This window comes from Anopheles coustani, chromosome 2, assembly GCF_943734705.1.
Source record: "Anopheles coustani chromosome 2, idAnoCousDA_361_x.2, whole genome shotgun sequence".
In the NCBI taxonomy this organism is placed as follows: domain Eukaryota; kingdom Metazoa; phylum Arthropoda; class Insecta; order Diptera; family Culicidae; genus Anopheles; species Anopheles coustani.
Genome location: NC_071289.1, coordinates 42,532,648 through 42,558,925, shown reverse-complemented (window position 1 = coordinate 42,558,925; position 26,278 = coordinate 42,532,648). Strand labels below are relative to the sequence as shown.

Here is a 26,278-nt window from a genome sequence, read left to right as displayed (position 1 = left end):
AAAACTTCAATCCATAATTAGAAAGTTGGAATTGTAAAACAACTGTTAAACTTGCGCAAGTTTCGAGTATGGGCATAAAATAAGAGAAAAGAATTGGTAGAGAAAAGGAATCCAAATTGATTAGAAATAAAATTTAATAAGTAAAAATAAATTCTGAAACTCTTTGGAAAAGAACCAAAGATACTTGTAAAGGTGTGTAAAGCCCATCATTTAGAACAGGGATGTCAAACATACGGCCCGCGGGCCACATGCGGCCCGCAAGCACATCGGATCTGGCCCGCGATCCCTTTGAAGCAATACATCGAAAGTTTGGATCTTTGAGTATTACCTATTGTTTGAATAGCAAAATGTTTTTTGTTGAATTGAATGAATTGCAAGAGAACTGAACTAACGTAAATTTCAAAAAATTCTTTGTGATATATAACTTTGATCCAGATCACGCCGATATATTGCGATTGACAGTTGATTTCACACAGATTTTCGAAACAAGCGAATAAATAGAGTTCATACAAAACAAACGTCATGAACTACATTCTTAATAAAATAACAGATGTGGAGCAATAAGTTAGCTGTAGTAATAATGCACATTTACTTTTTTTTTATCTTTACCAAAATGCACAATAGTGTTAAAGAAAATTTATCTTTTACTAAAAATTGTAAATTTTATAAAAAGTAATATAATATTTTAAAAATTTGAAGGTGTTAAACACGATTGACTGTTTGGATCAAACCACACTGATAAGAACATATTTTCATCAATCCAATCAATTTTACGTTTTGGCCCGCGAACCTATTTTGGGGCAAAATGTGGCCCGCGAGGTCGAACGAGTTTGACATCACTGGTTTAGAACATCAAATTTTCAGAAATTGATCTACAATAAACTTAAAAAATGATGGCAGAGTACCAACAAAACACTTTCCATCACTTCATTGACTTTAAAGCTGCATATGCTAGCATAGCCAGGGTAAAACTGTATCAAGCCATGAGCTCATTTGGAATCCCGGCTAAATTAATCAGACTTGTAAGAATGACCATGACCAACGTCACTTGTCAGGTGAAGGTGGATGGAAAATTCTCAAGTTCCTTTGCTACCACCAAGGGACTGCGCCAAGGGGATGGGCTTGCCTGCATACTCTTCAACCTAACGCTAGAGAGGGCCATCCGAGACTCGGAGGTGGAAACTTCGAGGACCATCTTCTATAAGTCAATCCAGATCCTGGCATACGCTGATGATATTGATATTATTGGTAGCAGACTCTCCTATGTAGCAGAAGCATACCAAAGGAAGGTTTAGGAAGAAACTTAAAAAATATAAATCATCATCATTCTGTTGAATGCAGTAAAGAAACACATAGAAAATTTCAATATTTCAGCTTAAAGTATTTTTATTTATTTTTATGCCTGGGTCGCAAAATAAACAAACCAAAGGACCGAAGAAATTAAGAAATCATAAGCCGGATTTCTTACAGTACTTTGCGTTAATCTGTTTCGTGTCGAGAGGCGTCAATCCCGCGATGCTACCAAAGTCTCCAAAGTACGGTTTGGTGTTGTTTATCACTGGACAGCAGAGACCGATCGCGCCGGCATAGCGCGAGTAGTGCATTACACTGCGATAGTTGTACGGAACGTTGTACGTTGTGGTAATAGCAGGATCCATTATGCCAAAGTTGGTCGCAATGAAATCGGGATCTAAGGAAATTCAGCAAACAAGGGAAGGATACGATAGGCGAACAATTGTATACTTAGTACCTATGGTTGAGAAGTTTAGAAACAGTTTTACTAGCGTTATATATACCTTGATATTCCGGACGGAGATTTGCTGTGTCGATCGTAACGTATTGGTCACGGTCATAGCGAGTGAACTCATGGAAAAATCCGATCGAGTGCATCATCTCGTGCACCGGTGTTCCAACGTCCGTGAAGCACTCGGGTGTCTGCAGGTTGATCCGGTTGTACTCGTTGTGAGGACTGCGTCCTACGTACGAGTAGCAGCCCTCGTCGGCGTTCGTGATCGTCACATAGTGAAGCTGGTTGGTGCGGGGCACAAAACGGACGCATGTCTGTGCGGCAAACTGTGCGAAGGAATCCTGCAGAAGCCCCAGTTCCCGTTCAGCTGAATGAGAGCAGACAAGGTGTTTTAGTTAAGAGACACGCATTCCACCAAATACGCGAATAGTACTTACTGAAGTTCCCCTGGATGACATAGGGAACAGTAGCAGCGAACCATTTTTCGATGACGAATTGATCATTCAGTGCAAGCCGACCCCCTTCCTTAGGCGACAGTGTAGGTCTTAGAATAATGTCTCCCTGGTAATAGTGTCCAAATCCAAACTCATGAGGAAATCCAGGGCTGGTTTTGGGATCGTAACCCTTAAGACGCAAACCTACAAATGATAGAGATACAGAATTGAAGAAATATCCTCAAAACCTCCACATATTGGTTAACCCTTTTTGTAACCCCTTCTTACCAACTTCCGCACTCGGTTTGGTGTAGTCAAGTTTTGGCTGAGCACTCAAAGCGAGGTTCCAAAGGCTGATGAGGGCCAGCACGAAGCTGATGAGGTAGTTCTTCGATGCCATGTTCAAGTTACTTCTGGAAGACGATTCGACTTCTGATGCTAAATGTAGCAGCACGAACCAGCTTATATACCGAATAATTTTCCCGGAATCCAAAAAATAAAAACTGGCCAGTCCATCAATCACTCAACCGAAATGCATTCACCCCTTGGCATATCGTCCACTAATCCAAGGGCAGCTATCAACGGTTTGCCGTACAGACGTCTGTAGGTACTACATCCCTTTTAAATTTGCATATTTTTTAACAGACGATAACGGCAATGCAGTACATGCGCAAACCTGTTTTGGTAATTTGTTAAAATATTGTTTTTGATTTTCTTCTCTTGTTCTTCTTTAGCAGGAAATCATTTATATGTACAATTCAGAGTATATTTTGGATGCATTAAATCGTGCAAAAACCCTCTGTACTATGCGTTGTTACGGAAAACCGACACGTGACTGACGGTAGCGTGATGGTTTTTCACAAATTGTATTGTATTCATTGTTAGAAGTTTATTGTAAGTGTATTAACTGTATTAATGAGAATAAAATATTTAAATATTTAAGTAGTTTAGATTTTTGTAGAAATCGTTCAAAATGCTTTTCCTACAATTAGACTTACAGCCGGTATTACACTATTCTAGATGGCAAATGGCAACGTTAGTATCATCTAAATCGGTGGCATAAGAACTAAGTAGCGAGTCGGGCACAACACATAGATTATTTTTTAAAAAATTAAATTTTAGAAAAGGATTTAAAAATCCCTCCAAACTCTTCGCTAGTATCGGTACTAAACCACATCAGAATCAAAACCATCTGATGAAAAGAGAAACGAATTCTTATTTTAGCGAAAAAACAAACATAAAAACGGCAAAAAGAGTGAAAAAAGGTAAACGAGTGCAAGGAAAAGAGTGCAACTCAATCACCTTTCCATTTCAGCTATACATCCATCGATCGATTTGATCACGTTTTGTAATGTTTCAATAATCTATCATTTCATATGTATGACATTTCGTTTTTCATATCCTTACCAAAAATACAATGTTTAAGTCATTTTTGTATCATAATTTATCGTACATAACGACCCCCACGTGTAACCTCCCGATGGATTCTTCAATGTTTCAGACAGAAAAGGTTTTTTTTCTGATGTTACCCAACGTTTGCAATTTTATTCATAGTATTGTTCAAACATATTCACGCTGTCCAATTTTCGGATCCATTGTGAGCTGCAATATGAAACAATTTAAGGTTTTATCTACAGTTATTGGACTTTATCTTTTGTGCTTGTTACTGATTTTATTTACATAATGTAATTGCCAATTAAGAATACTTCACAGATTTTAAATGTAATGCAATTCATTATCAATACCATGTATCAGTAGCATGGACTAGTATCATATGATTTGATAATTATTTTCGTGTAACATATGAATGAACATTGTTTCTAAAACCTTCCGCTTTCCAATGTACGTCTTGCATTTTGGATCCACCCCTGCGATTCGCGCCCACGATCGTTTCCAAACTGTTTGTCAGCTCTAATGCACGGTCTTCATGCAGAAGTATCTGCCCCAAGCATTTGATGATGGCATGATCACGCGCAGACAGTTGATGTGTACGAGGGTTTTCTATAAATTTAAGAAATAATTCATGCACCAACCGCCTTGTATGTAGCACTGCCTTGGCATACTTGGCCTCCACCGTTAAATTAATCCAATCGTCGATGGCAATCTTACATTTCATCGAGTCCGTGTTCTCACACTCTATCAAACATTCGGACTCATCCAAATGCAATGGACCGGCGAAAATGGCTATCAATAGCGACGACACGACCGTGTTGCAGCGAATCATGGAACCTCGGCCAGATTTGTATTTTTCCTCGAACGTAATCCATTCACTCGGCAACCAAATGGAGCTGTCCTTCTTGTCCTTCGCCCGCTTCATTGTCTTTTCGCCGAGCACCGACGATGGATGAATGAAAATTTTCTTCTCAAACCGTGTCTTCATGGTTTTGGAATATTTTTCCAAATAACAAACATTTGGGTACAGGCCCACCAACAGGCATCCCTTCACTAAACTCCAGTTGTTGGAGAACTCGTTGATATCCTCCATGCCTCCTGGGCCATACCGTTTCACAATGCCAACGGAGCACAAATGTGCGTGAAGCTTATTACGCAGATCATCCACCATAGTAAGCTTGCTGTGGCTCAGAAAGAGTCGATTACACAAGTCCCGCTGGCTTCCCGGAGATCGCAAATCCTTCCAACGTTGGTACGCTCGAAGGAAGCAGAAGCAATCACTGAACGATTCCTCTGCCAGCTCGCGTCGTACTTTCTTCGCCTTTTCCTTGTCTCCAGCGAACGATGGAATCACGAAAATGTCGTTAATACTTAATATGCTCACTATGAGCAGTACCGGATCGTAACACTTGAGAAGTATGCCGTAAAGAAGCATTTTCCCTAGCCTCGCATCGACCGGCAGCTCGGCCAGGATGTAGCCGAGATCGGTGACGCTTTCTTCGTCGTCCAGTGCACCAACCTTTTGCAGGTATCGTATGCTCTGCTTAATGCTTGTGGCGGACGGTGCCTGAATAGCCTTATTGAGAAACTCGTGTATCGATACATCCTTCGTTATGAGCGCTGCCTGCAAACATATTTCGTTCAGCGGCACGCGCATAATTTCCGGCAGCGTGAACTGATCGAACGCTCCTAGCCGCGTGCGGCTATACAGCCGGAAACATTTGCCCGGTTTCGTACGTCCGGCACGGCCTGCCCTTTGCGTGGCGCACGCTTGTGATATCCACGTGGCCGCTAGCGATGTGGTGGATGTTAGCGAATCGTAGTATTTTTGCTTCACCTTGCCACTGTCCACCACATACACAACATCGTCCATCGTGATGGACGTTTCGGCAATATTGGTAGCGAGAATTATTTTTCGCACACCTTGCGGGACGGGTTTGAACACGGAATGTTGATCGCTGGTTTGCATTTTACTGTGCAGCATGAACACTTTCAAATGGAACAAGCTCGATACTCGGCTCATCAGCAAGTCGAACTGTTCTTGAATATCTTCATATCCGGGCAGAAATACCAGTATGCCACCTTCCGGTTGGTTGCGGCAGATATACAAAATAACATCGACTATCAAATTGTGGTCGATCTTTTCATCACCGACCGATGTGTGGTACGCATCCAACAGTACCTTCGTGCTGTTCGCTGTCAATGAACGCGAGAATGGGGGTTCCGATTGATGTAGAGCACTTTTTAGCAATTCCGAACATGAGCTGTTTCCGTGCACAAAGCAAGCCCAGTCGTAGGCCGTGTAGTTATGCTTCTCTTTCATAAAAGCATTGGCGCCCATATTCAACAATTTCTTCACTATTTCCGTATGACCTGAAATGAAAGAAAAAAAAACGGTTAATTAAACATGGTATTACCCATTATCAAATTAAGGCCACCATACCTTTGGCCGCAGCTATCATGAGGGCAGTCATTTTTGTTTCCGTGTGCTGAAAATCGATCGGGCCGATTTCCTCGTCAATTAGCGCGAAAAAGCTATGGAAACCCTCCGGGCTATTTTCGATCCAGCAAACTTCCAGTATGTCATTCATTAGCAGTATGGTTTCATCGTCCATGTTTGCGATGGCTGGCATTTGCGTCCTACTGTGCTGCTGCTCTAAATTTGCCACCAATTTCCTCTTCACATCCTTAACGGTGTTATTGTAAATGTCAATATTGAACAAAATATCTTCCAGATGGAAGCTCTGTATCGGGAAAAGTCTTCCCGGTATTTCAATCACTGGGCAGTTGTTGAAATAATTGGAAAATGTGTTGGACTCTATGGTGGCAGACATTAAAATGACCTTCACATGGGGATGGCAGGATAGATTATCTTTCAATGCAATCAGCAGAAAGTCTGAATATTGATCCCGTTCATGGACTTCGTCAATAATTATGTGTGTAATGTTTTTCAAAAATTTGGATGCGATTTTGCCCATAAGACAACGCAGCAAAATACCATTGGTGCAAAACACCAAATTGGTCGTGCGTTTCAATCGGCTTTCCAACCTTATCTGATATCCAACCGTATCGCCCAGTTTCTCGTTTCTTTCGACGCAAACTCGTTCGGCGACGGTTACTGCACTGATCCGTCTCGGTTGGGTACAAATAATCCGGCAGGGGGCATGTTTTCGGGCCGCGTCTTCCATGATAAACTGGGGCACTTGTGTGGTTTTTCCTGACCCAGTGTTACCGGATATGATCAACACTTGATTTTGCAGGCCGCACTTTAAAATGATATCATGAAACTGAGATATCGGTAATCTTTTACGATCGTCCAGCACGTCAGACAGCGCCTTTAACGACGGAGGAACAGTCGGGGGAACCGATGTCAAAAATATAGAATTCGTCCGCGTTGTGTTCTGTTTTCTCGAACTCGACTCAAGCGTTCCGGCGGTCTTGTATCCCTTTTGAAGCTCAAATAAAATATCGGTTGTTTCCGGTGCCAATTTCAGGATGGTGTCCTCATGGGTGACAGCTGCTATGCTCATTTTGTAGATGGACAGATATCGTCCATCACCTGGTTGTGGACAAAAAGTATGCAAGATTTGTTTAGTTTATGGAAACCGCCACACAACTGATCACAGTTTTTGACAAAATCACTACAAGTTACATTACCTTTTCCGTGGGATTTGGACTTCAAGCGTTTGTTTTTAACATATTCATGGATATAGGCGCGATGAAGGTTTGTAAGAGTTGCAGGAAAGTCTAACTCCGTTTGATGCTCATCTTGAAGGAACAGATCAATCTGTCGATGTATGAATATTCGAATGTCTTCTTCAATTTTAATGATAACTTTGCTTTTAGAAGCCATTTTTAGGGAATAGATGCGAAAACTTTGTGGCAAAGTGCTTCACTTCGGAGTTAGGAAACCGTACTAGTGATGGCACAATCAGATTCCGAAGATTCTAAGATTCGATCTTTAGGCGGAATTTAAAAATAAATTGGATTTCATTTGAAGGATATTAATCAGATTTCATTCGTTTGTGATTCGATCAGATTTGACTTTGAAGCATAATCAAAAGTTCTCTCTTATTAGAAACTATCGGTATAACTTGCATGAACCAACGTGGTCAACCCAAGCAATTAGTTTGAAACGCTGTAAGTGTACTTAGGATAGGAGATCCGGATCTGAGACCGGATTTCCCACCACTATTGAACAGGCACAGAACGAAATTGACAGCAGTGTTGCCTGAAAGATCAAAACAAATCTCATAATCAAGGTTGCTTGAACAAGTATCAACCAGATTTGTAACAATTTGAAATAACGGCTGAAATTTCCAACACGTGTTGGAGGTTCCTTTGCCACCATTTAAAATTTCTAATCCCAGGGCCCTCAAATTACAGAACATGTAAAACATACCAATTAGTACAACAAAGGATTGTTCGTGATTGCTAGTCTTTGGAAAAATTAAAAATATGAGAGAGAACTAAAGACCAAGCTAATAATCTTCTTCTTTTGGTTGGCGTAACGATCATCTTGCTCATGCCTGCCTTTTAACACGTTAACCGCCTAGCCCATTTTGTGACACCGTTCCGTTAATTTCGTTTCGATGTCACTGTCACGATACGCACCGGGGAAACGAAACGAAGTGGACAGGAAGAAACGAAGAGAGTGCATGAAAATGATGCACACTGGCGGACTGATACTAACGGACCGACGCGACTCATGAATTCGTTAGTCCCTAGGGGCCGACGTGGCGTGAACGGAAACTTCACCGTCAGTCCCCATGGGCTGACATGGGGGTTAACATGTTAAGGGCTTACTAGACTTATTTTCCTTTTGTACGTGGATAGTCAGTCTTCACGTACCGGGAAGGGTCGGTTTGGATTCAAATCCATAGCGTGAAGTTGGTGAGCCCCGGGGGGGCATTGGTCGTTTTTATAACCGGCGCTACCGCTCGGCTGTGGCGGATCCTCGATTGCCCAGAATAACACCAGGAAAATAATTTATCGCTGAAATAAACATAAGTAACTTTATAGTCCTTGCACCGACCGGCCATATGAAACCTTAAATCAAAGGGTCATTCAAGGCACACTATTCAATTCAATCAAACGCATCTTTTTATATTTTTGAGAGAAAAACTGTATCGAAAGAGACAGCCTTCTACAGATAGGGAATTTGTAGTTTGAAATTTAGGTTAAAAATGCCAAATTGGAAATATTTTTTTTACTGATTTAAACGTTAAAAATGTGATAAATGACCCTTTGAAAAGAGTGTTCGTAAAAGTTTTTTTAGTTTTTTTTTATTTGAAGCTTTTAGTGGTATTATTCGATTTTTTTTATTTGATAATTTAAGAAATGTTAGCGAAGGGAGCTACGAAAATATTTTTCGACTGAGGGCTGTAATCTAGCGGCTGCCAACAACATCTTAGTTCAATTATCGACATAACACAATCCCCAAACACAGTAAACCAATCAACAGTTAAATAACCATAAAGCGTAGAAATTATGAGAACATTGGGGCTACTTATAGGTACAAAACAAGTGATCTAAAATTTGCTACCACTTGACACTTGCCGGCATTACGACCGGTTTTGTGCGCCGCAACGACTTAGATAACGCCCTAATTGGTGACAATGGTTTCCCCTAATGCCACCGCAACCAACCGGATAAAAGCACTGTCCAATAGGCACCGGGAATGTCTTGCCAACAATTGTACCGTGCAGTGCTACCCTCCCCATTTTACCCCATATCGGAAGCCGACGTACGTTTATCCTCCTTTCAAGATCAAGCCATGGCCGGAGTTTGATTCATTGGGTTCGGTGTTTGGTACAATTCGGTCAAATTATGTAGAGCAGTCACACGTTAGTTGGTCAATTAAAATCTAGTCCCTTAGGTGAGGGTTAATAAGCGCAAAACACTTTTTGTTTCTATTTCTTGTTGCACTTGCACACGACACAATTAGAGTGGAATTAGACGGACGGCTTGGGAACGGGACACTGTGAAGTCGTTAGCGTTTCCTCAATTCATGGTGGCATAATTGCTCCATTAGCTTCCGTAGGGCCTCCCCGAGGCCCTTTAATATCTTTCCACGATCGAGGAGAGGGATATTGGCATACGTCGAGGCGTAAAATATATGTCACAATGCTTTCTTTTAGTTTGATTTTGTTATGATAGGCACTACAGTAGGTAATGGAAAATAGCCACAAGTGTCGCCGAAGTCATGTCATAAAATGTGAGTCAAAAGACCAAAATACCATTTTTAAAAAACTTTTTGAATTAGCTAAGAACCTAATTGTATTGTTTAACAATATTTTTCATCTTCTAACGATCGAGAATTGTTTTCAGGTCCATGTTTTCGGTCAGTACTGTGTTTCCCACACCCTCCGCAGTAGTACTTTCAGTCTGGATTTAGGTTGAAATTGATCGTGTATGCCTCTCCCCCTGTTAATGAACCCTATCGAAATAAGCCTTCCCGTACGGCATGGCCACCTTACACGATCGGGGTTTTGATCGATTTTTGCACCTCGGTAGCCTCGTGTCACAATTATGTCCGTCCATATGCGCCCACCGTTGGGCAGCCGAAATCGTCAGAGTGGGGCAAATATAAATATCTCACGGCTCGCGAATCGACGCGCCAATCGTCACCAAACGCCATCAAACGACGGTCGGTCGGATCGTGTCTCGTGTGCCCAGGGATCCAACATGGCGGCTGCGTTACCTGTCTTCGCACTAAGAACGCTAGTAACGTTCGGTTTAGTGGCCAGTAGTGTCAAACATTGCTCGGGGCAGACGTATCGGTCGGAAAGCGCCGAAGTTGGTAAGTAGCGTGTGCGTGTGTGTGTGTGTGTGTGTGTGCGAGATGAGAAAGAACCCTAGACCCTTTCTTTAATACCGACAAGTGCGTTTTGTAAGACAAATAGCAAGTTCTAGGTGATCGCTAACAGCGTTTGAAAAGTGCTCCAGGTGATGGTGGTCGTGCCAATTGATCGGTGCTTGCGAAGATTGATAGACAAATTGTTCTGCGCTACTTTTTCGTGCGTCGTAGGTCGTCTGGTGCAGGAGTATGACAGCCGGTTCTACCAGCAGCCGGCGCACGAGCTCGGTTTCGGCTACTACTACCAAGGGGACATCATGCTACCAGCGCCCCGAAGCCAGAACCGGCTGTCGCTGTCCGAGGAGCAAACATCCTCCCGCTGGCCAAACGCGATCGTGCCGTACCTTATATCATCGAAATCATTCAGTAAGTACGCCAAAGGAGGGTCATACCAAAAGGAAGCCTAGAATTGATCCGTTATCTCAACCGCCCAACCCAAGAACCGCACGAGATCCGCACGATTCAGGAGGCGATGAATGTGTTCCACACGAGAACCTGTGTGCGGTTTATGCCGAGGACTCCACAGTCTCAGCACTACGTGCGGATTACGAGCAACAATGCGGGCTGCTACGCCTCCGTCGGCAGGCAGTTGGACAACGGCCAGAATGTGATGAATCTGCAAACACCTGCCTGTCTAACCCGCGGAACTCCGATCCACGAGTTGATGCACGTGCTCGGCTTCCTGCACGAGGTGAGCCGACCGGACCGGGACGAGTACGTCTACGTCAACCGGAGCGCGCTCAAGCCGGAGTATCAAAGTAAGACAGCGTCAAGAAGCAACCCTTGAACTTTGTTTGTATGACAAGTTTCTTTTTTTACTTCACCAGCGAATGCGTTCTACAACACGAACTTTGCCAAGTTTGAGCGGAACGTCGAAACATACCATATCCCGTACAACTACGGTAGCATCATGCACTACACGCGCTATGCAGGTGCCCGAGATCGCCGGTATCCGATACTGATGAACAAAGTAAATGTCAATCACCAAAAGTGCTTTACTTGCAACTGACTTCAACCATTCTGCATTTTTGTCCAGAAACCATACAGCGAACCGGACTTTGGTCACCATACGCTCAGCCAGTCGGACATCGATGCAGTTAACTCACGCTACTGCCGAAATGCAATCAGTCAATCCATTGCGTCCCAGCGACCGTTCTATCCCGTGTCCAACCCTCTTCCAACGTTCAGCTCTTTCATTTAGACGAAACACACAGGCGCTGCCGGCATTGTGCAGCTACGGTAGCAAAATGCATACAACTTCCGGTGCAGGTATGCGTTTGGAAGAAAACCTTTCCTATCCAACCTATTTCTACCGATAATGTTGATAGGCAAATTAATTGAAAATACCACCTTTCCGTCGTTCTAATTCGAAAATCAATATGCATTAATTTTCCCCGCTACCGGCTGGCAAAAAAGGTAGGCCGAACGAACGAGTGGCGTATTTAGCTTGCCAAAAGGTCAGAAGTGTCAAACGTACGAAAATAAATTACATAAAAACGTTAAAACTATAAAAAGCGTTTGGAAAAATCCTGTAAAGCTTTACTTTTTTTTAATCTATTCACGTACAGAACAATAAATGATACGAACATCGAAACCATTCTTCCACCTTCGACAGCCCTGATCAAACCACCGTAATCATTTTGGTATCTTAAACCCGCTGTCCCCGTTTGCATGAGGACACCCCCCAAACCCCACATTTCTAAAGATAAAACCATATAAATAACCAGTCCCAACAGTGGACAGAAAAGTTATTTCCCACAAGGAAAAGTTTGTAGCATGCGACAGTGTGCTTCCATAGGGACACTGCAACTAGTGGCCATCGTCGGTCTAGTGCTGATCGTCGGTGAAAAACGCTGTTTGGGGCAGTTATATCATACGGACAGCTATGAGCTAGGTAAGCAGATAGACTGCCGGACAGCATCAACTGTGATAAATGGTTTCCAAGAACCAGTAATGGGCCTAAAGTTATGATTGCAAAACGGAGATTTAACACGAGAGAGTTTCAGGTTTTTACTGGCATCGTACGCGAAAGAGGTCAATCCAGCTTGCTTGTTAAATATGATAAAATTATATTTATTCACAATTTTCATATTTTTAACGTTTGTTTATCTACACCTATTAACTTTTTTGGCGTGTTGCAAGTATCACTACTTTTCGTTGTCCACGTGAATGACTGAAAAGGAATTTAACGAACAAAACGTTATTTTGTTATAAACATATCGTTTTGGTTTTAAAAGCTTACCATTGTAGCAACATTTCAAAGAAATCTGGAAACTTGGAAATAGAAATTGAATGTCTAAGAATCGTTAATTGTATGATCAGCCTAGGATTTATCAACAAGTTTACATGTTCTTTTCTCACCTGTCCTATCTAGTGTTTTGCACAATGCTCTGTTGTGAATTTGTGTTCTACTTCTGGTACAAAGCTGAATTTTGTTTCTTAATCTACAATGAACGCATCAAGAACCAGGGGTGGTATTAAACTAACAAAACCAGTTTACCGCTAGGTTTGACTTATTAACTCGGAACTCTCGTAAGTTGAATGTTTTCAATTAATTAGGTGGTTATTTTTTTTAAATTAACTAAGCAGTTAATTTATTAAAATAAACTTATCCAGCACTGGGACGAAAGCGAAAAGGATCGAAACAATTTAAAACGATTAAAAAATTACTTTAAAAAATTACTTAAATAGAATTTTTTTAAATTACAAACTCGACATTAACCAAATATGACAGTTGTTAATGATGATGAAAGTGACGATGAGCATCTAAAATGAAGGGATAAATTTTTCAATCAGAGAAAAACCATCCAGTATCAGCTTTTGGTTTATTCACAAAACTATTGTTATATAAGCAAATTTTCGAAAAGAAGAATAGTATTGAATTAGTCTTTTGTAAAATGAATCCAAAGTATCGGGGATGTTATACGCAAAAAAGGATATTACGTGATGATGGGTATTACGAGGGTATTACGCGACAATGTGTACACATGATTATACAGACCCTCTCTCGCTCTCTCTCTCTCTACCCAGATAATGCAATGGAACTTGAAATTGATATAAGTCTAAAGTCGATCACAATTCAGATTGACAAATCCGTACATTATTCTGCCCTTAGCTGCAATATTTTACTATTTCAGTAACACTGCCCAAAAGGTTGATTTTATTCGATACCCCTGTTTTTCTGGGACAATTTTTGATAGCTGGTTTTAATTGATCTTCACGATTACAATCGCAGGAAAGATAGTTCAACACTATGACAGCAACGCAACAGATCAACCGCCGGCCCACGAGCTTGGCTACGGCCATTACTACGAGGGAGACATTATGCTTCCTGCGCCATCCGGTGAGGATCGGCTGTCGCTCGCCGAGTATCAGACCTACTCGCTTTGGCCTAACGCGGTCGTACCATATGGGTTCGTAAGGGGTAATTTCAGTGAGTATTCCACACGCTTGCCATCGTAAGTAGAATCCGCTATATTGCGAACGTTTCCCTCCAGCGCCAAGTGAGATGCTCACGATCGAACGAGCGATGCAGGTCTTCCACGTCAATACGTGTGTTCGGTTCGTACCGAACCCGAGGGCGGAGTATTTCGTGACGATCATAAACCGCCCGTCCGGCTGCCACTCCTCGCTGGGGCGCCAGTTGGACAACTCGAAGAACAGGATGAACCTGCAGGCCCCTGCCTGCCTGACCCGCGGTACACCGATCCACGAGCTGATGCACATTTTGGGCTTCTTGCATGAGATGAGCCGACCGGATCGGGACGACTATATCCGCATCAACCGGGACGCCTTTAAGCCGGAGTTTCAGAGTAAGAAAAGAGCCAGTGAATCAAGAGGTGTTGGTTCATCGTTTGCACCTGATTTTTACAGCGGACACGTTCTTTAACGTCAACTTTGGCAAGCGTGAGACAAACGTCGAGACGTACAACATCTCGTACGATTACGGAAGCATTATGCACTACAGCCGGTACGCAGGAGCACAGAACCGAAAATATCCGGTGATGGAGAATTTGGTAAGCAGACTATCCGTTATTTTTTTACCATTTATCCCTGAACGCGTAACGTTCCTCTTCCAAAGCAACCGTATGATAAAGACGACTTTGGAAATACAACCCTCAGTCCGTCAGACATCGCAGCCATCAACTATCGCTACTGTCGGAACAAGAACTCGTTGGACACGGTCAAGTACATATTCAACCCGTACCAAATTCCTATGATACGGCCAAAGGAATAATTTACTAAATTACGATCACATTTCTTTCCACATATCTTAACCCAATTCAAATAAATAAAATAATGTCCAAAGAGATGTAATGTTTTTTAAAGTATTCTTATTTCTCTTCTCAAAGAATAAGGGGTTTTTTATACACTTTCTTCTGCACCATCCGACGAACGAATGTTCACTTATACGTACAATTTTAAAGATATATTATACATACATATTGCCGATGTCGTTTGTTTAGCTTTGTGGCTTTTTTTATTGTAGAATTTTCAAAACATAGTCGACAGAAAAATGTTTTCGAATAAACAAAAACAATTTCGCCATCTGCCTTTTGGCGCTAATGTGCTGTTCGAATTAGTTTAAACTTAGACTAAAACACTCTCACTGTCAATCTCTCTCTTCGTTACCTTCGCTTTACGTTCAAGTATTTCTCCTTTATGTAATTTTGTTTATCTTTCTTCGCGAAAAAGAAAACTTCATACCTTTCAGCAAAGGAAAAAGCGTCATACATTTGAAATAAGGCGGAACAAAACTATTTTCAGTGTCGTCGAATGATCGGGCTGAAACAACTCTTCGACGATTCTCTCGAATTGAAAAACAAACCTTCGATTGTTGGTAAACGGTTTCTTTGCGCTTATTTTTTTTTTCTTTTTAATTTAAACTTGTTTCCTTCATCAGGACGATTAGATACGGTTGTTGTATGCATGTCAATGTGTCTTCGTGTGTGTGGTTATGTTCATTTTGCAAACGTTTCTCTGTGCGTGTGTGTGTGTGTATATGTGTGTTTCGGTGGTGTTTTCCACGGAGAAGCTCTGTTCCGTCTGTCCACGCTATCCTTTCATTGGACTGTGCAGAATTTACTTCCGCCCAGCGTGCTTTACCGTTCTACCTTGGGATCACCGAGTGTCGCGGTTTATGTTCGTGATCTGGATCTGGGCCCCTCTAATGTGTGAAATTGTATAGCAAAAAAGTCTCGTTTGGGCTTATTGTAATTTGAGTTTGTTTCTTTTAATGTTATTAAGATACGCTTAGCTTTTGCCTGATACACCGTACAAGAGTGCTGGCTAGCAGCCACAATTGTGCACACTTATGGATGAGGTTGCAATGTTTTATTTTGTTTGTTTACCTTGTTTCGATAAAAAATATATCGACGTGAAACTTGTCTGGTTATGTTTACTTGTTTTCGTTTTTCTTTTTATTTTAATTTTCAAATTGATGTGCTCTATGAAAATCTACGCTCTTTGCCCCGCAGAAAGGGGACATACGAGTTTTCTTCGATCTACCGATACTACAGTACTTATAAGTTCGAGTCTTAAAAATGGTTAATTTCGACATAACTGATCTCTGTGTTTGTTTAATTTGTTTTCTTCTTCTATTACTACATGCGTTACGCTTGATATAAATATTAAATATATCGTTTGTATCCAGCTGTATATCTCTATATCTTCTTTTTTCTTCCTTTTTCCTGTGTTTCTCTCGCTCATTCACCACTTTTGTTTATTTTTTTCATTACCGATTTTTTCCCTTTGTGCTTAACATCACGCTCAACTATCGAGTGAATCGGTTAATGTATGTCTGTCTCTGCCGAACAGTACCTTGTAGGACACGGAAAAAGATAGACTTATCAAATAATTGATTTGCAATTTTCACAACTTTGATTATTTGTTCTCTATTTTCATTAGTTAAAGTTTCATTTCAGCATTCGTAAGGTGGACTAACACTACCTGCTACTCCTCCCCTGTTGACCTGACCGGAGATCATAAGAATACTCTTGTGTGCTTTTCAACGTTCTACAAGAAACTGTACAACACACCGGTTCGACCAAAACAAACCAATAAACAAACAAATCCTGCGCCTCCGGAAAGTCTGGTAGCTTTACTGCGTAATCCGCTCCGTTTCTGTATTTTGAGGTATTTTTGTCTATTTGTTCGTTCAAAAATGTATCCCTTTATATAAAAAAAAACATCTAAATGGAGTTTTATGAGAAAATTTTGCTACTTAAACCTAATGTTGAACGGTAAAGAAAGGTAAAGATCGGTACCAACATTTAGGAAAGAAAAATGTAAGCATTAACCAAAGGACGAAATTTGCAAAACCATCAATCGAAAAGTTAAACTCTTAAATTACGCCGATGAGCGAACTCTGATGGGTGGTAGTGAAGAGCTTCAATGCTTTATTTTCTTCCTTCCACATTCATCCCGCGTCTCCGTCTGACGAATTTACTCATAACATTCCATCTTGAAAGACATGTGTTTTTGTTTTCGCTCATTTTCCCACACGGTGAACGAACGAGAAAGCTACTGGTGTTGGTTGCCAATGTGGTAATCAATTAGTTTCAGTGTTAGTTTATGCTTATCGTTTGCTATGGCTATGGCTGCCGGATCTGATGATGATGATGGAAAATCAATTTAGCATAGACTTCGATTTCGCGATAAGGAAGAAGTAAGTACTGGGCGCCTCCATGGGAGCACCGAGTATACTTCTTCCAACGATAAGGAAGGATTCTACAATTGATTGCCCCCTCTGATGAAAATTAATTTAGTAGAGTAATTGCAGGGAGAAGTATCAATAGTGCACCGATAAGATGAATAGAATTGTTTTACTTTATACACTTACTAGCTCATTCGTAATTATTTTTACCATGCTTGCCCCGATCACGACATGATCTTTTCCTAAGCTTTCTCTTTTCGTCCTCTATTCTGTTAAATACTCCCATTAGACACAACTGTACACGAATCATTCAGAGAAATCCATTCTAGTTCCGGACACATTCCATTGCCTAACCCAAACACACATACATACGAACACATTCGCCCACTTCATTCATGCTTTGCTCCCCTCCAACGATGCCGTGGCTTGTGATAAGACAAAAAAACATATTTCCTTACAATTTTCTTTGTTTTTCCTATACAATGTCTCCCTTTATTCAACATTTTCTCACTCACGCATTAACTTCCTATACGTTGTCATTATCGTTTATCTCGTTCATACACGATTGATTACTTTTCGACCGTACGACGCACGGGAACTAGGTGGTTGCCACTTCCAGCTACTCCCACCACCATTACCACATCACCTTACTTTGGCCCCCAGGAAGGACGGAAGGACGCTCCCGGCGAGGATCCGGAAGCGGTGGCGGGTGGACGGCCATCACAGTTCGCGTGCGTCCCGGAACAAAATTGGCAGTGATCGACTGGTTCGTTCCATCCATATATGTATATATGTATATATTATGCAATTTAGTGGATTGTGTAATTTTTCATCTCTTTTTCATTCCGTTTCTTTTATAATTTACATGCGCATGCTCACAGCTAACGTGTGGCGTCGTTTAAATTAAACTTACATTTTGTCAATTAAATCAATTAGCTCGATTGGTATTATGATGTTTTGAAACCCCAATTGCACAAAACACATTGCGCACGCCGCGTATCAGCGAACGAACGGGAAAAACGCTCAGTTGTCACCGCCAAGATGTATACTACAATTGGAAAAGCTGCCACTGGCGCTTCAAACGATTTTGTTTAAGAAGACAAACCATCATCATTCCTGTTGCTGATCGAAGGGAACCGTTCTAGATTCTTCGCTTTCTACATAAGGCGTCTTTTACTGTGTCGCTCTTTCGATTCTCGCTTCCACTTCGAGTATTGTATAAAGTAAAACAGTTTTGAGTAGTTTTGTAGGTGAAACAATTTTTAAACGGGTTCGTCGTCTGTGAAGATGATTGATTTTTTGTGATGCTTGATGAACAATTTTGAATTTATTTTTCTTTTCGCTCCATTCACACCCATTTTGTTTCGCTTCTTCTCGGTTTGGCTTGAGAAATTTGACGAAAATGTTATGTTTTATCATTGTTCGACTTCAGTTCCAAAGGGATTGCTTTGTTAACCAAAAATAATGTAACACAAAACGATACACAAATGTGAAGAGTCTTCCGTTGATCTCGCTCAGCAAACTGTTGAGCTAGAAGTGGTATTTGATGGTAGCAGCTGAATAGGGGGTTGGTGATGATATTATCTGAAGCATAGGCGGATGGTGGTGTCAACACACACACACTGGTAGTTTGCTGCTGTGTGTTTGACCATCGTAAATTTTCCATCCATCCCATCAATAAATCTCCGGCGGACGAAGAGTTTCGTCAGCGGAACGGAAAAGGGGGGATGATGATGAAACACGAACCGACAGGAACGATGTGTTTTTCCATCCTTCCAGTAGTGGTGTCAGTTCGTTTTTCGGCAACAACTACCACTCGAGACGTTAGAAACGATCGGACGAGACAAAAATGCATATTTGGTGTGAACACTCGCCTAACTTCCTTTCTCTACCGTCTCCCCGTTCGGTTCAGTCATTAATGTTCATTATGATTCGGTTCTACATTCTCACCAACCGCCAATTGGATAGATGTGGTCACTTACGGAGCGGGTCTCTTCTTGCACATATGATGACTGCGTTGTGCTAGAAGTAAAAGAAACTGAATATCTACGCATCCCCTGCTGTTCGGCGAATGATGCACACAGTTGCTATTGCGGGTTGTTGACGCGTGGCCATCACTATTACTATGAGTTTTTTTTTTTTTTGGTCGGCATAAAAACTAGGCTTTTCTGAATTTGAATTTTCCGTCCGGACTAATAATCTCGCGAGAGTACGGTGGGGTTGGTGGTGATGGATTTACGTGCCAACGACCAATACTGAGCATACATTCCAAAAATCAACGGTAAAAGTTCGACTTTACTTTAATCTTTACTGTTTTTTTTTATTTTAAGTGCTTTTCCACGTATCCACGTGATTGCTTTTCTTACGCTGTTTAGCTTCTTATTCGTATTACTCCTATATTTGTTTACTCTCGTACTTTTTTTCGTAAGACAGGGGAAACAACTACTATGTTTAGAATTATGTTTTAATCGATACTCAATTAACGATAATGCTAATAGTAGTATTGTGATACTTGCATGCATTACGGGAGAATATGTGTGGCCAAACCAAAATCCTTCGAACCGGTCGACGATATTTTTGACCACACAAAATATAGCTCTTTTCACACGTAGTTTCAAAAAAATGTACAATTATACTCGTGGTCTAGATGTGTTCTATGATATTTTACATACATAAGCTGTTCCTTCATTATCCGGTTCTAGCACGATTCGGTAAACTTTCGAAAAGACGTCACAGAAGAAAAACACATTAAACACAAAGTAAACCCAAGCAAGCAAGGTTGGTTGGTTATTCAAAATACTACAACTAAACCATCCACAAAACCCAACGTAGATCTTGGGTAGTAGATAGTATTTAGCACCCAAAGATTAGAGCATGTTGTTATCCTTAGCTTCCTCCTGCTTAGTTTTCTGAGTGTTATATTCATATATTTGTTAAACGTGCATATGCCAACCGCCTTCTCCTTTCTTCGTCTCTTTCATCCTGATTAGTTTTACTCATCCGTAACGAAATGATAAACCTATACACACATGAAAGACTATTGGGGTTGCAGACGGCCAATTCCGTCGTCTTCCTGTCCTCCGTTTGGAAAATAAAGCTATTCCTACTTTCCTACATCGTTGGTTTGCTGAGGAGAAGGGTCCAGTTTGAATAAAATAATTTTGCCATTTTGAGATCAGTAACCCGAAAATACCTCGAAAACATAAGCACGACTCAATTATACAAATCATATAAATTTCATTCTCTTTTACAACGAATGAAGCAAAAACGTTCGTGCCGGGTGGTTGCTTAAAACGTAAAGCTGAACGGCTATCAAAAACTTGAAACTAAATTTTACCGGTAAAGCGAACGCAATCGGCTAAGACTAACAGATTGTCAGTGATCGTTAATAGTTCGTTCATTAATGCACTGAAATGACAGGGAAAACTAACATTGGACAATCGTTATCTAAACGATTTTGTTCACAATATCGGTCAAAATTAGTTTACTACATTTTTAAAGTGTACCACCGGACGGACTCTGGTATCTGTCGTCTGCACACGAAGCGACCAACGGTTGCATCGGTTAATTTTAGGAGGGAAACTAAAACCAGAAGCAACACAGGAGCGGAGGGACGACAGAGCGCGCTGGTCGATAGGCACTGGTCACATTCATACAAAAAGTGGCACTCTTTCGCTCTGACTCCCTCAATGTTCCACCGTTGAGATTCGGTGATAGAAAGCAAAAAAAGACGCAACTCGCGTAACGACTCCCCCAACAATTACCATTGGTTCTAGAAGAACGCACCCTGCGCCCCCGGGCTTGTATTTCTTCGATGAGGTAAGTTTACTATTCGTACGTAGCAGACAAAAAATGTACGATCAGTATGACTACTTCCAATAACTCCGCTACTTCGTAACTTCGTCTCGATTGTATGTATCCGTTGTAAGAGAGTTATCAAAAACTGTTAACTTATCTTTTTTTCATTTCTATTGCGTTACAGAGCTACATGACCCACACACTGACACACTGTCTATGGTTTTCTCCTGTTTTCCGTGTACGTTCTACTACGACGTCTATCAAAGAGTATTGTTCGACTGTGTTTGCTTTTGAATTGTTTCGCTACCAATAAATACACAATTTTATAATTGTTTTTCCCTTTTTCTATTTTTGTTCAACCTGAGAATTATTTGTTGTTTTGCGTTTTCATAATCTGTGGCCACCTGAGGTGGTAAAATGATGAGTCACTCCTTCCATAAATGGTTTCTAAACGAGTCATTATGATCCTTTTTTTACATCTCCCTTAACTTTCTATTTGGTTTTATCGTTATTCTTTGCTGAATGAGTTGTAGCGCACTGCGCAAATTTTATACAAAATATGATTGTTGGCTGGTGGATAATGTAATTAAGATGTTTATCCTTCCTTTTAGTGTAAACTTCTGCTTCTTTGTGTCTTTGTCGTTTATTATGATTATTTGGTTGGCTAGCTTTTCTCGATTGGTTTAATTTCTAGTATCATAGACAACCTATTCTCCTCTACACAGCGACACACACGCCCGAGGCCGAAGCAAAAACAGTATGCAAAACTATCATAACGGATAATCGCACCACATTAAGATCAAACAAAATTTTGTCTTTGACAAATTTCATCTTTGTGCTTGTTATTTTCAACTAACCAGACGAAAACGAGGCAATGAGTATACCTCGTCTACACACAAAACATACATACAACAACACGTCAAAGTTGAACTGCAAATAAAATCATTGAAAAAAGACTCCCTACGCAATCATACGAGGTGTTGAGCTGGAAACATTTGACATTGCATGTATGACGTTTTATTCACTTTTGCCCTTTCTGTCGCTTGTACGCAGGTACAGACGAATACAAAAATACATAGAAACCGAATCAAGAGTCGAAAAATATGAAATCTATTGCATCAGCTTCCCTAAAATTGGCATAAAATCGACACTAAATAAATTATCTACTTAAATCTGTACACACATCAAGAAAAAGTTTAGGGTTGAACAGTGAAACACAAAAAAAAATTGTGAGAGCACGCGACAAACAAGCCAGATGCGCCAACCTGACCAACACAATTTGATTAATTTATACAGCTTAGCATATGCCTAGAAAAAAATAGGCGTCTCTTCCCATTTTCTACTACTTTTCGTACCGATTCGGTAGTAATTTTGGCTAGTATCTTGCTTTCCATTCATTCACGCCAAGACTGTTGGGGTGTGTCTAACGTCACACCCCTGGGGCTCCGCTATACCGCGGATTGCGATAAATCAAAACGCTTCGTTATTTTGTTTACAATTATCCGAGAGCTATCACGACTCTCCTTCCGCCGCATGTTTTTGCGCCTATTTACAATCATTCAGGGACAAATAAATTTATTGTGGATTTAAGAGCTTACGAAAATGAAAAGAAATTTCTAGTACGTTTTTACAATTAAGAAGTCTTTTCGGGTACGTAGGTTTTTATTCAAACGCTAGCTCCGCGGAGCTCCTAGCAATCCTAACAAGATGCCGATCGTTTCATTTTTCGTTATATAATCTCCTTTTCTTCATCTACTGTCCGACAATCATCATTATAAGCAGGGGATACACCATTCTATCGTTTCTGCGGTAAAACGTACATTTGAACTAAATTACAACTAAACTTACCGAGTAAAACAATTTACAACTCTTTCGTGAAGGGCCGCCGCGCCGTGCAAGAGAAGCCCTTGGGGCACACACAATAGGGGAAGAAGCGGCTGGCTACTAGCACGACGGACGTTTTGGTGGGGTCGAAAATACAAGGGGGCGAGGGGAAACTAGCTTACGATGCCACCGAGGACACCGGGACACCGACGGTCCCCGCTCCGACGGAGCTGCTGGTAGAGGATGATGAACACGATGTTGCTACCACTACATTGGGGCTGCTGGCAGTGGCGCCGGTAGTAGATGTGGAAGGCGAGGACGAAGATTGCGTCGTCGTCGTCGAGCCAATTGCGGCCGAATTCTGCTGAGGAGAGGCTGACGGAGCGATTGCTGGCAGTGGTGGGGGAGGTGTGTGCAGCACAAACGCATCGTACACCTGCATCAGCTCCGCCAGTTTGTACTCCTCGAGGCAAACGAAGCCCTGCAGTGTGGGTGACTGTTTGCGCGCGCACCCCATACAGTGCACGATGTGACGCTTCTCTTGCTCGCGGATGAACAAAATGTTGAACACTTCCACCTGCAAAACGGAGAAAAATATTAAATAAAAGTATATGCTAAGCTAGAACCAATGGCGGCAATGATTTCTCTCAGCATCCAGTTGGGGAAGGAGAACCCCAGGAAGCATTTTAGTGAAATGTTCGGATTCCTTGCACCCTGATCGAATCTGAAGCGATTAGGACCAGGAACGCCTATAAAATCAAAAGGTTTATTCTGGCACCAAATCAAACGACAGCCCGAAAAGGGACTGGTTGGCCAAGGAACATCACAGATGTCGTCACGAAGATGACGCTACATTCCTTTAAACCAGCTGTGATGCGGAATTTAAGGTGATAGTATTTAAAAAAAAAAGTCGGCCTATACCGCATAGAGTATTGTTACGATGTTCGTATCAACTCTGTATTATTTACTTCAAATACCAAGATATAATATCAGAATATCACCTTTTTGTGGCTAAACATTAGCGATTTGAATCAAAACATCCATTTTACTTCTTACGCAATTTTATTTCAACTAGAACAAGCTGCGAACTTACCTCACATTGACCGCAATAGTGCGAAGCCTCGTTTTTACCACGACCGTGAAACCGAACTTCGACGTGTAGCGACTTTACGTACTCTAGGATTTGCATGCAGTGCTTCATCGTTTGCATTAGGCAGGTTCTGTGAAGGGGGAGTGGATTTGAAAACATTAAATTAGGGAGATGAAGGAGTTTATGATTCATTCATTCGAAGGAAAGAAATCATCAGAGTAACAGTTTCTCTACATAATATTTCAGTAGAACGAAAGTTATTGAATTGTTTAATTCATCATAGGAATAATTCATCATAAGAAAACTTCTATCGCACAACTTACTTGATGGACTCGAACATCTTCGGGTCGGAAACCTTGATATTCCGCGCCAGATTCCAACTCAGATGCACCATCGGCACGATACTCTTGTAGCTCTCGAGTTTGTTCCACTCGTACCGCTCAACAGCGAGCTGGTACTGTCTGGCTGTGAGCGGGCCAACATTCCAGGCAATGTTATTACACCAACCGATCGCTTGTACCCAGTGAACACATCTGTATTGAAGGTACAAAAAAGCAATGAAGAATTTAGCAAAAGGATAACATTTCCGAAGGCTCGTATGATTACCTACCCTGCATTAACCCAAACCAAATCCCCCGGTCGCTGGGTAAACCGGTACACAGGGATATTCTCCGCGTAAAGATCCTCCAGCGCCGGCCACCAAGACCCGTGCAGGTAGTTGATGTTGTTCTTCTCGCAAAGTGCCTGTATGCCGCCCCAGTACGAATCCGGTGTCGCGAACCACTCGCAATCGCCCGGCCCGATGTTGATGTTAATCGAGCAAAAGTTGTTGTTCTCCTGATGGCCGGGTGTTCGACTACCCGGAACCTTCATGTACAACTGTACCGTGTTCATGCCGAGAATCATGTGACCCACGTGCGACAACATGTTGGCCGCCGAGACAACCCTCGCGAACGGTGGTAGTTTCTGTAGTTCTTGCAGCTGCGCCTTCCACTTGCGTTCGTCCGATAAATCGACGTTGGTTCCGAAGCGCAACATCTTGTTGCCGTTTTTACACTTCTTCCGCTTTCCGTTGCTTCCGGTACCACTTCCTGCAGCACCGGCGGCTCCGCCCGGCCCACCAGCACTACTGCTGTTCGAGATGGAGTCCTTCGAGTCCGAGTCGGAGTTGGTAGAGACAGCCGAAATACCCGCCAGCTTATCGCGCTCCTCCTAACATTAAAAAAAGAGCAGTAAAATCGGTCGTTAATAAGATTGAACAAACTTAGCCGCTATTTTGGTTATGGCTTATTTTTAAGCATCAGAAAACAAAATCTCTTCAAGTTTTAACTTCAAGTAGAACGAAAGTTATTGGTTTGAAACATCATATGGATGATATAATATTAGGGGGTTCTGCCAAAACCATGGCACACAAAAACTCACCTTTATTTTGTCCGAAAAACTGGACGCCTGGTACTGCGCATACTTGGCAATCGTGGTATGCGACCGGTGTGAGATGCACGCCCAAACTTTCGAGCTCTTGTTGCCATCCCAGTTTTCGTCCGGCGATTGGTGAACTTGCGTCCGCACCTCCACGCTATGATCCGGGTTTGCCTCGACGAGCGTTTTCGTCGAGAACAGACCGAGATCGAGCTTGAGTGCCGCTCCGAGTTGCCGAACGACCGCTATCGGATGCTTGAGACAAAACTCCTGCAGTTGCGGGCTGAATGCGTCCTTTTTGTTCTCCAGAAACACGGATGGCGTCGGAGGCTGTAGTTGCTCCCGTGTGAGCCGCGTTGGTGGACAATCGGGTGGGCAGGGAGGTGGCGCATCGGCGGCCAGCACCGAACAGACGGCCGGAACCTCCTTCGAGTCGGACGTTCCGCCACCGTGATGGTGCTGCTGTCGTTGCTTACGCACCAACTGCTGGATTTCCTTCGCCGTCATCGACACGGCAAACTCGCTCAGAGCCCCCTCGGAAGATGAACCGGACGGTGACGACGGTAGCTTCTCGATCTTGATCACAGGTTCCATTTTGATATCGTGTTTGGCGAGAATTTGCCGTTTGCTTGCAGCAGCAGCAGCAGCGGCGGCTCCTCCTGTTGGTAATGTCGTCGAGGTTGCTTCTGCTTTTACCGGCGGTGAAGTGGTAGTATTGCTGCTGCTACTGCCGTCTGTGGGCGTCGATTCGAGAAGGCTTCCGTCTTTCACATCCACCATCGTCTCGGAGCCGAGCTGCTTCAGCAGCGTTTCTGCGAACGTAGCCTTGTCGTCTTTGGACGAAAGCAACGCTTGAAGTTCTTGATCTGTTAGGAATCCGAAGAGAATAATTTAATAAGATGAAAAAAAAACTCCTTTCTCCCATTTCCCTCATAACAAACTTTTATTTTTTAGTTCTCAAAAAAAATACATGTACGAATAAATTAAAAACAATCTTCAAAATTAAAGTCCCCATTGACATGGTTACTATTGAGAAAATCATTTCAAACCTATTCGCTAA

General features: G+C 42.0%; 5 protein-coding genes across 5 annotated transcripts in view; 2 read left to right on the top strand and 3 right to left on the bottom strand.

The window, feature by feature from the left end:
- Positions 1 to 1,448: 1,448 nt before the first annotated feature.
- On the bottom strand, positions 1,449 to 2,581 carry LOC131264418 (astacin-like). The gene is made up of 4 exons (XM_058266721.1): positions 2,470 to 2,581; positions 2,185 to 2,385; positions 1,797 to 2,114; positions 1,449 to 1,690 (listed from the first exon to the last, which is right to left on the bottom strand). Exons 1-4 carry the CDS (start codon positions 2,579 to 2,581, stop codon positions 1,449 to 1,451), a joined length of 873 nt encoding a protein of 290 aa, XP_058122704.1.
- A 1,135-nt stretch (positions 2,582 to 3,716) lies between these two features.
- LOC131266055 (3'-5' RNA helicase YTHDC2-like) lies at positions 3,717 to 7,458 on the bottom strand. Its single transcript, XM_058268405.1, has 3 exons — positions 7,231 to 7,458; positions 6,017 to 7,132; positions 3,717 to 5,946 (listed from the first exon to the last, which is right to left on the bottom strand). Exons 1-3 carry the CDS (start codon positions 7,424 to 7,426, stop codon positions 3,968 to 3,970), a joined length of 3,291 nt encoding a protein of 1,096 aa, XP_058124388.1. The 5' UTR covers positions 7,427 to 7,458; the 3' UTR covers positions 3,717 to 3,967.
- A 2,802-nt stretch (positions 7,459 to 10,260) lies between these two features.
- Positions 10,261 to 11,633, top strand: LOC131264417 (hatching enzyme 1.2-like). Its single transcript, XM_058266720.1, has 5 exons — positions 10,261 to 10,375; positions 10,604 to 10,798; positions 10,873 to 11,190; positions 11,260 to 11,402; positions 11,469 to 11,633. Exons 1-5 carry the CDS (start codon positions 10,261 to 10,263, stop codon positions 11,631 to 11,633), a joined length of 936 nt encoding a protein of 311 aa, XP_058122703.1.
- Positions 11,634 to 12,208: 575 nt separating this feature from the next.
- On the top strand, positions 12,209 to 14,669 carry LOC131264416 (hatching enzyme 1.2-like). Its single transcript, XM_058266719.1, has 5 exons — positions 12,209 to 12,326; positions 13,668 to 13,865; positions 13,930 to 14,244; positions 14,306 to 14,448; positions 14,514 to 14,669. The coding sequence occupies exons 1-5, from the start codon at positions 12,209 to 12,211 to the stop codon at positions 14,667 to 14,669; spliced, it is 930 nt and encodes a 309-aa protein (XP_058122702.1).
- A 6,300-nt stretch (positions 14,670 to 20,969) lies between these two features.
- LOC131266054 (histone demethylase UTY) overlaps positions 20,970 to 26,278 on the bottom strand; it is a 74,692-nt gene continuing 69,383 nt past the window's right edge. Inside the window, exons 7-11 of the mRNA XM_058268404.1 lie at positions 25,222 to 26,078; positions 24,410 to 25,011; positions 24,123 to 24,332; positions 23,803 to 23,929; positions 20,970 to 23,286 (exon numbers count right to left, since the gene is read on the bottom strand). Coding sequence (XP_058124387.1) covers positions 22,888 to 23,286; positions 23,803 to 23,929; positions 24,123 to 24,332; positions 24,410 to 25,011; positions 25,222 to 26,078 — 2,195 coding nt within the window. The 3' untranslated portion in view covers positions 20,970 to 22,887. The remainder of the gene's footprint in view (positions 23,287 to 23,802; positions 23,930 to 24,122; positions 24,333 to 24,409; positions 25,012 to 25,221; positions 26,079 to 26,278) is intronic.

Coding starts and splice junctions, on each gene's coding strand:
- LOC131266055 (XM_058268405.1), bottom strand. CDS start 7,426: ATGGCTTCTAAAAGCAAAGTTATCATTAAAATTGAAGAAGACATTCGA. Junction 7,133..7,230: donor GTCCAAATCCCACGGAAAAG/GTAATGTAACTT, acceptor GTCCACAACCAG/GTGATGGACGATATCTGTCC. Junction 5,947..6,016: donor CATGATAGCTGCGGCCAAAG/GTATGGTGGCCT, acceptor CTTTCATTTCAG/GTCATACGGAAATAGTGAAG.
- LOC131264416 (XM_058266719.1), top strand. CDS start 12,209: ATGCGACAGTGTGCTTCCATAGGGACACTGCAACTAGTGGCCATCGTC. Junction 13,866..13,929: donor GTTCGTAAGGGGTAATTTCA/GTGAGTATTCCA, acceptor GTTTCCCTCCAG/CGCCAAGTGAGATGCTCACG. Junction 14,449..14,513: donor ATCCGGTGATGGAGAATTTG/GTAAGCAGACTA, acceptor CCTCTTCCAAAG/CAACCGTATGATAAAGACGA.
- LOC131264418 (XM_058266721.1), bottom strand. CDS start 2,581: ATGGCATCGAAGAACTACCTCATCAGCTTCGTGCTGGCCCTCATCAGC. Junction 2,386..2,469: donor CAAACCGAGTGCGGAAGTTG/GTAAGAAGGGGT, acceptor TATCATTTGTAG/GTTTGCGTCTTAAGGGTTAC. Junction 1,691..1,796: donor TCTCCGTCCGGAATATCAAG/GTATATATAACG, acceptor GAATTTCCTTAG/ATCCCGATTTCATTGCGACC.
- LOC131264417 (XM_058266720.1), top strand. CDS start 10,261: ATGGCGGCTGCGTTACCTGTCTTCGCACTAAGAACGCTAGTAACGTTC. Junction 10,376..10,603: donor GTCGGAAAGCGCCGAAGTTG/GTAAGTAGCGTG, acceptor CGTGCGTCGTAG/GTCGTCTGGTGCAGGAGTAT. Junction 10,799..10,872: donor TATATCATCGAAATCATTCA/GTAAGTACGCCA, acceptor GCCCAACCCAAG/AACCGCACGAGATCCGCACG.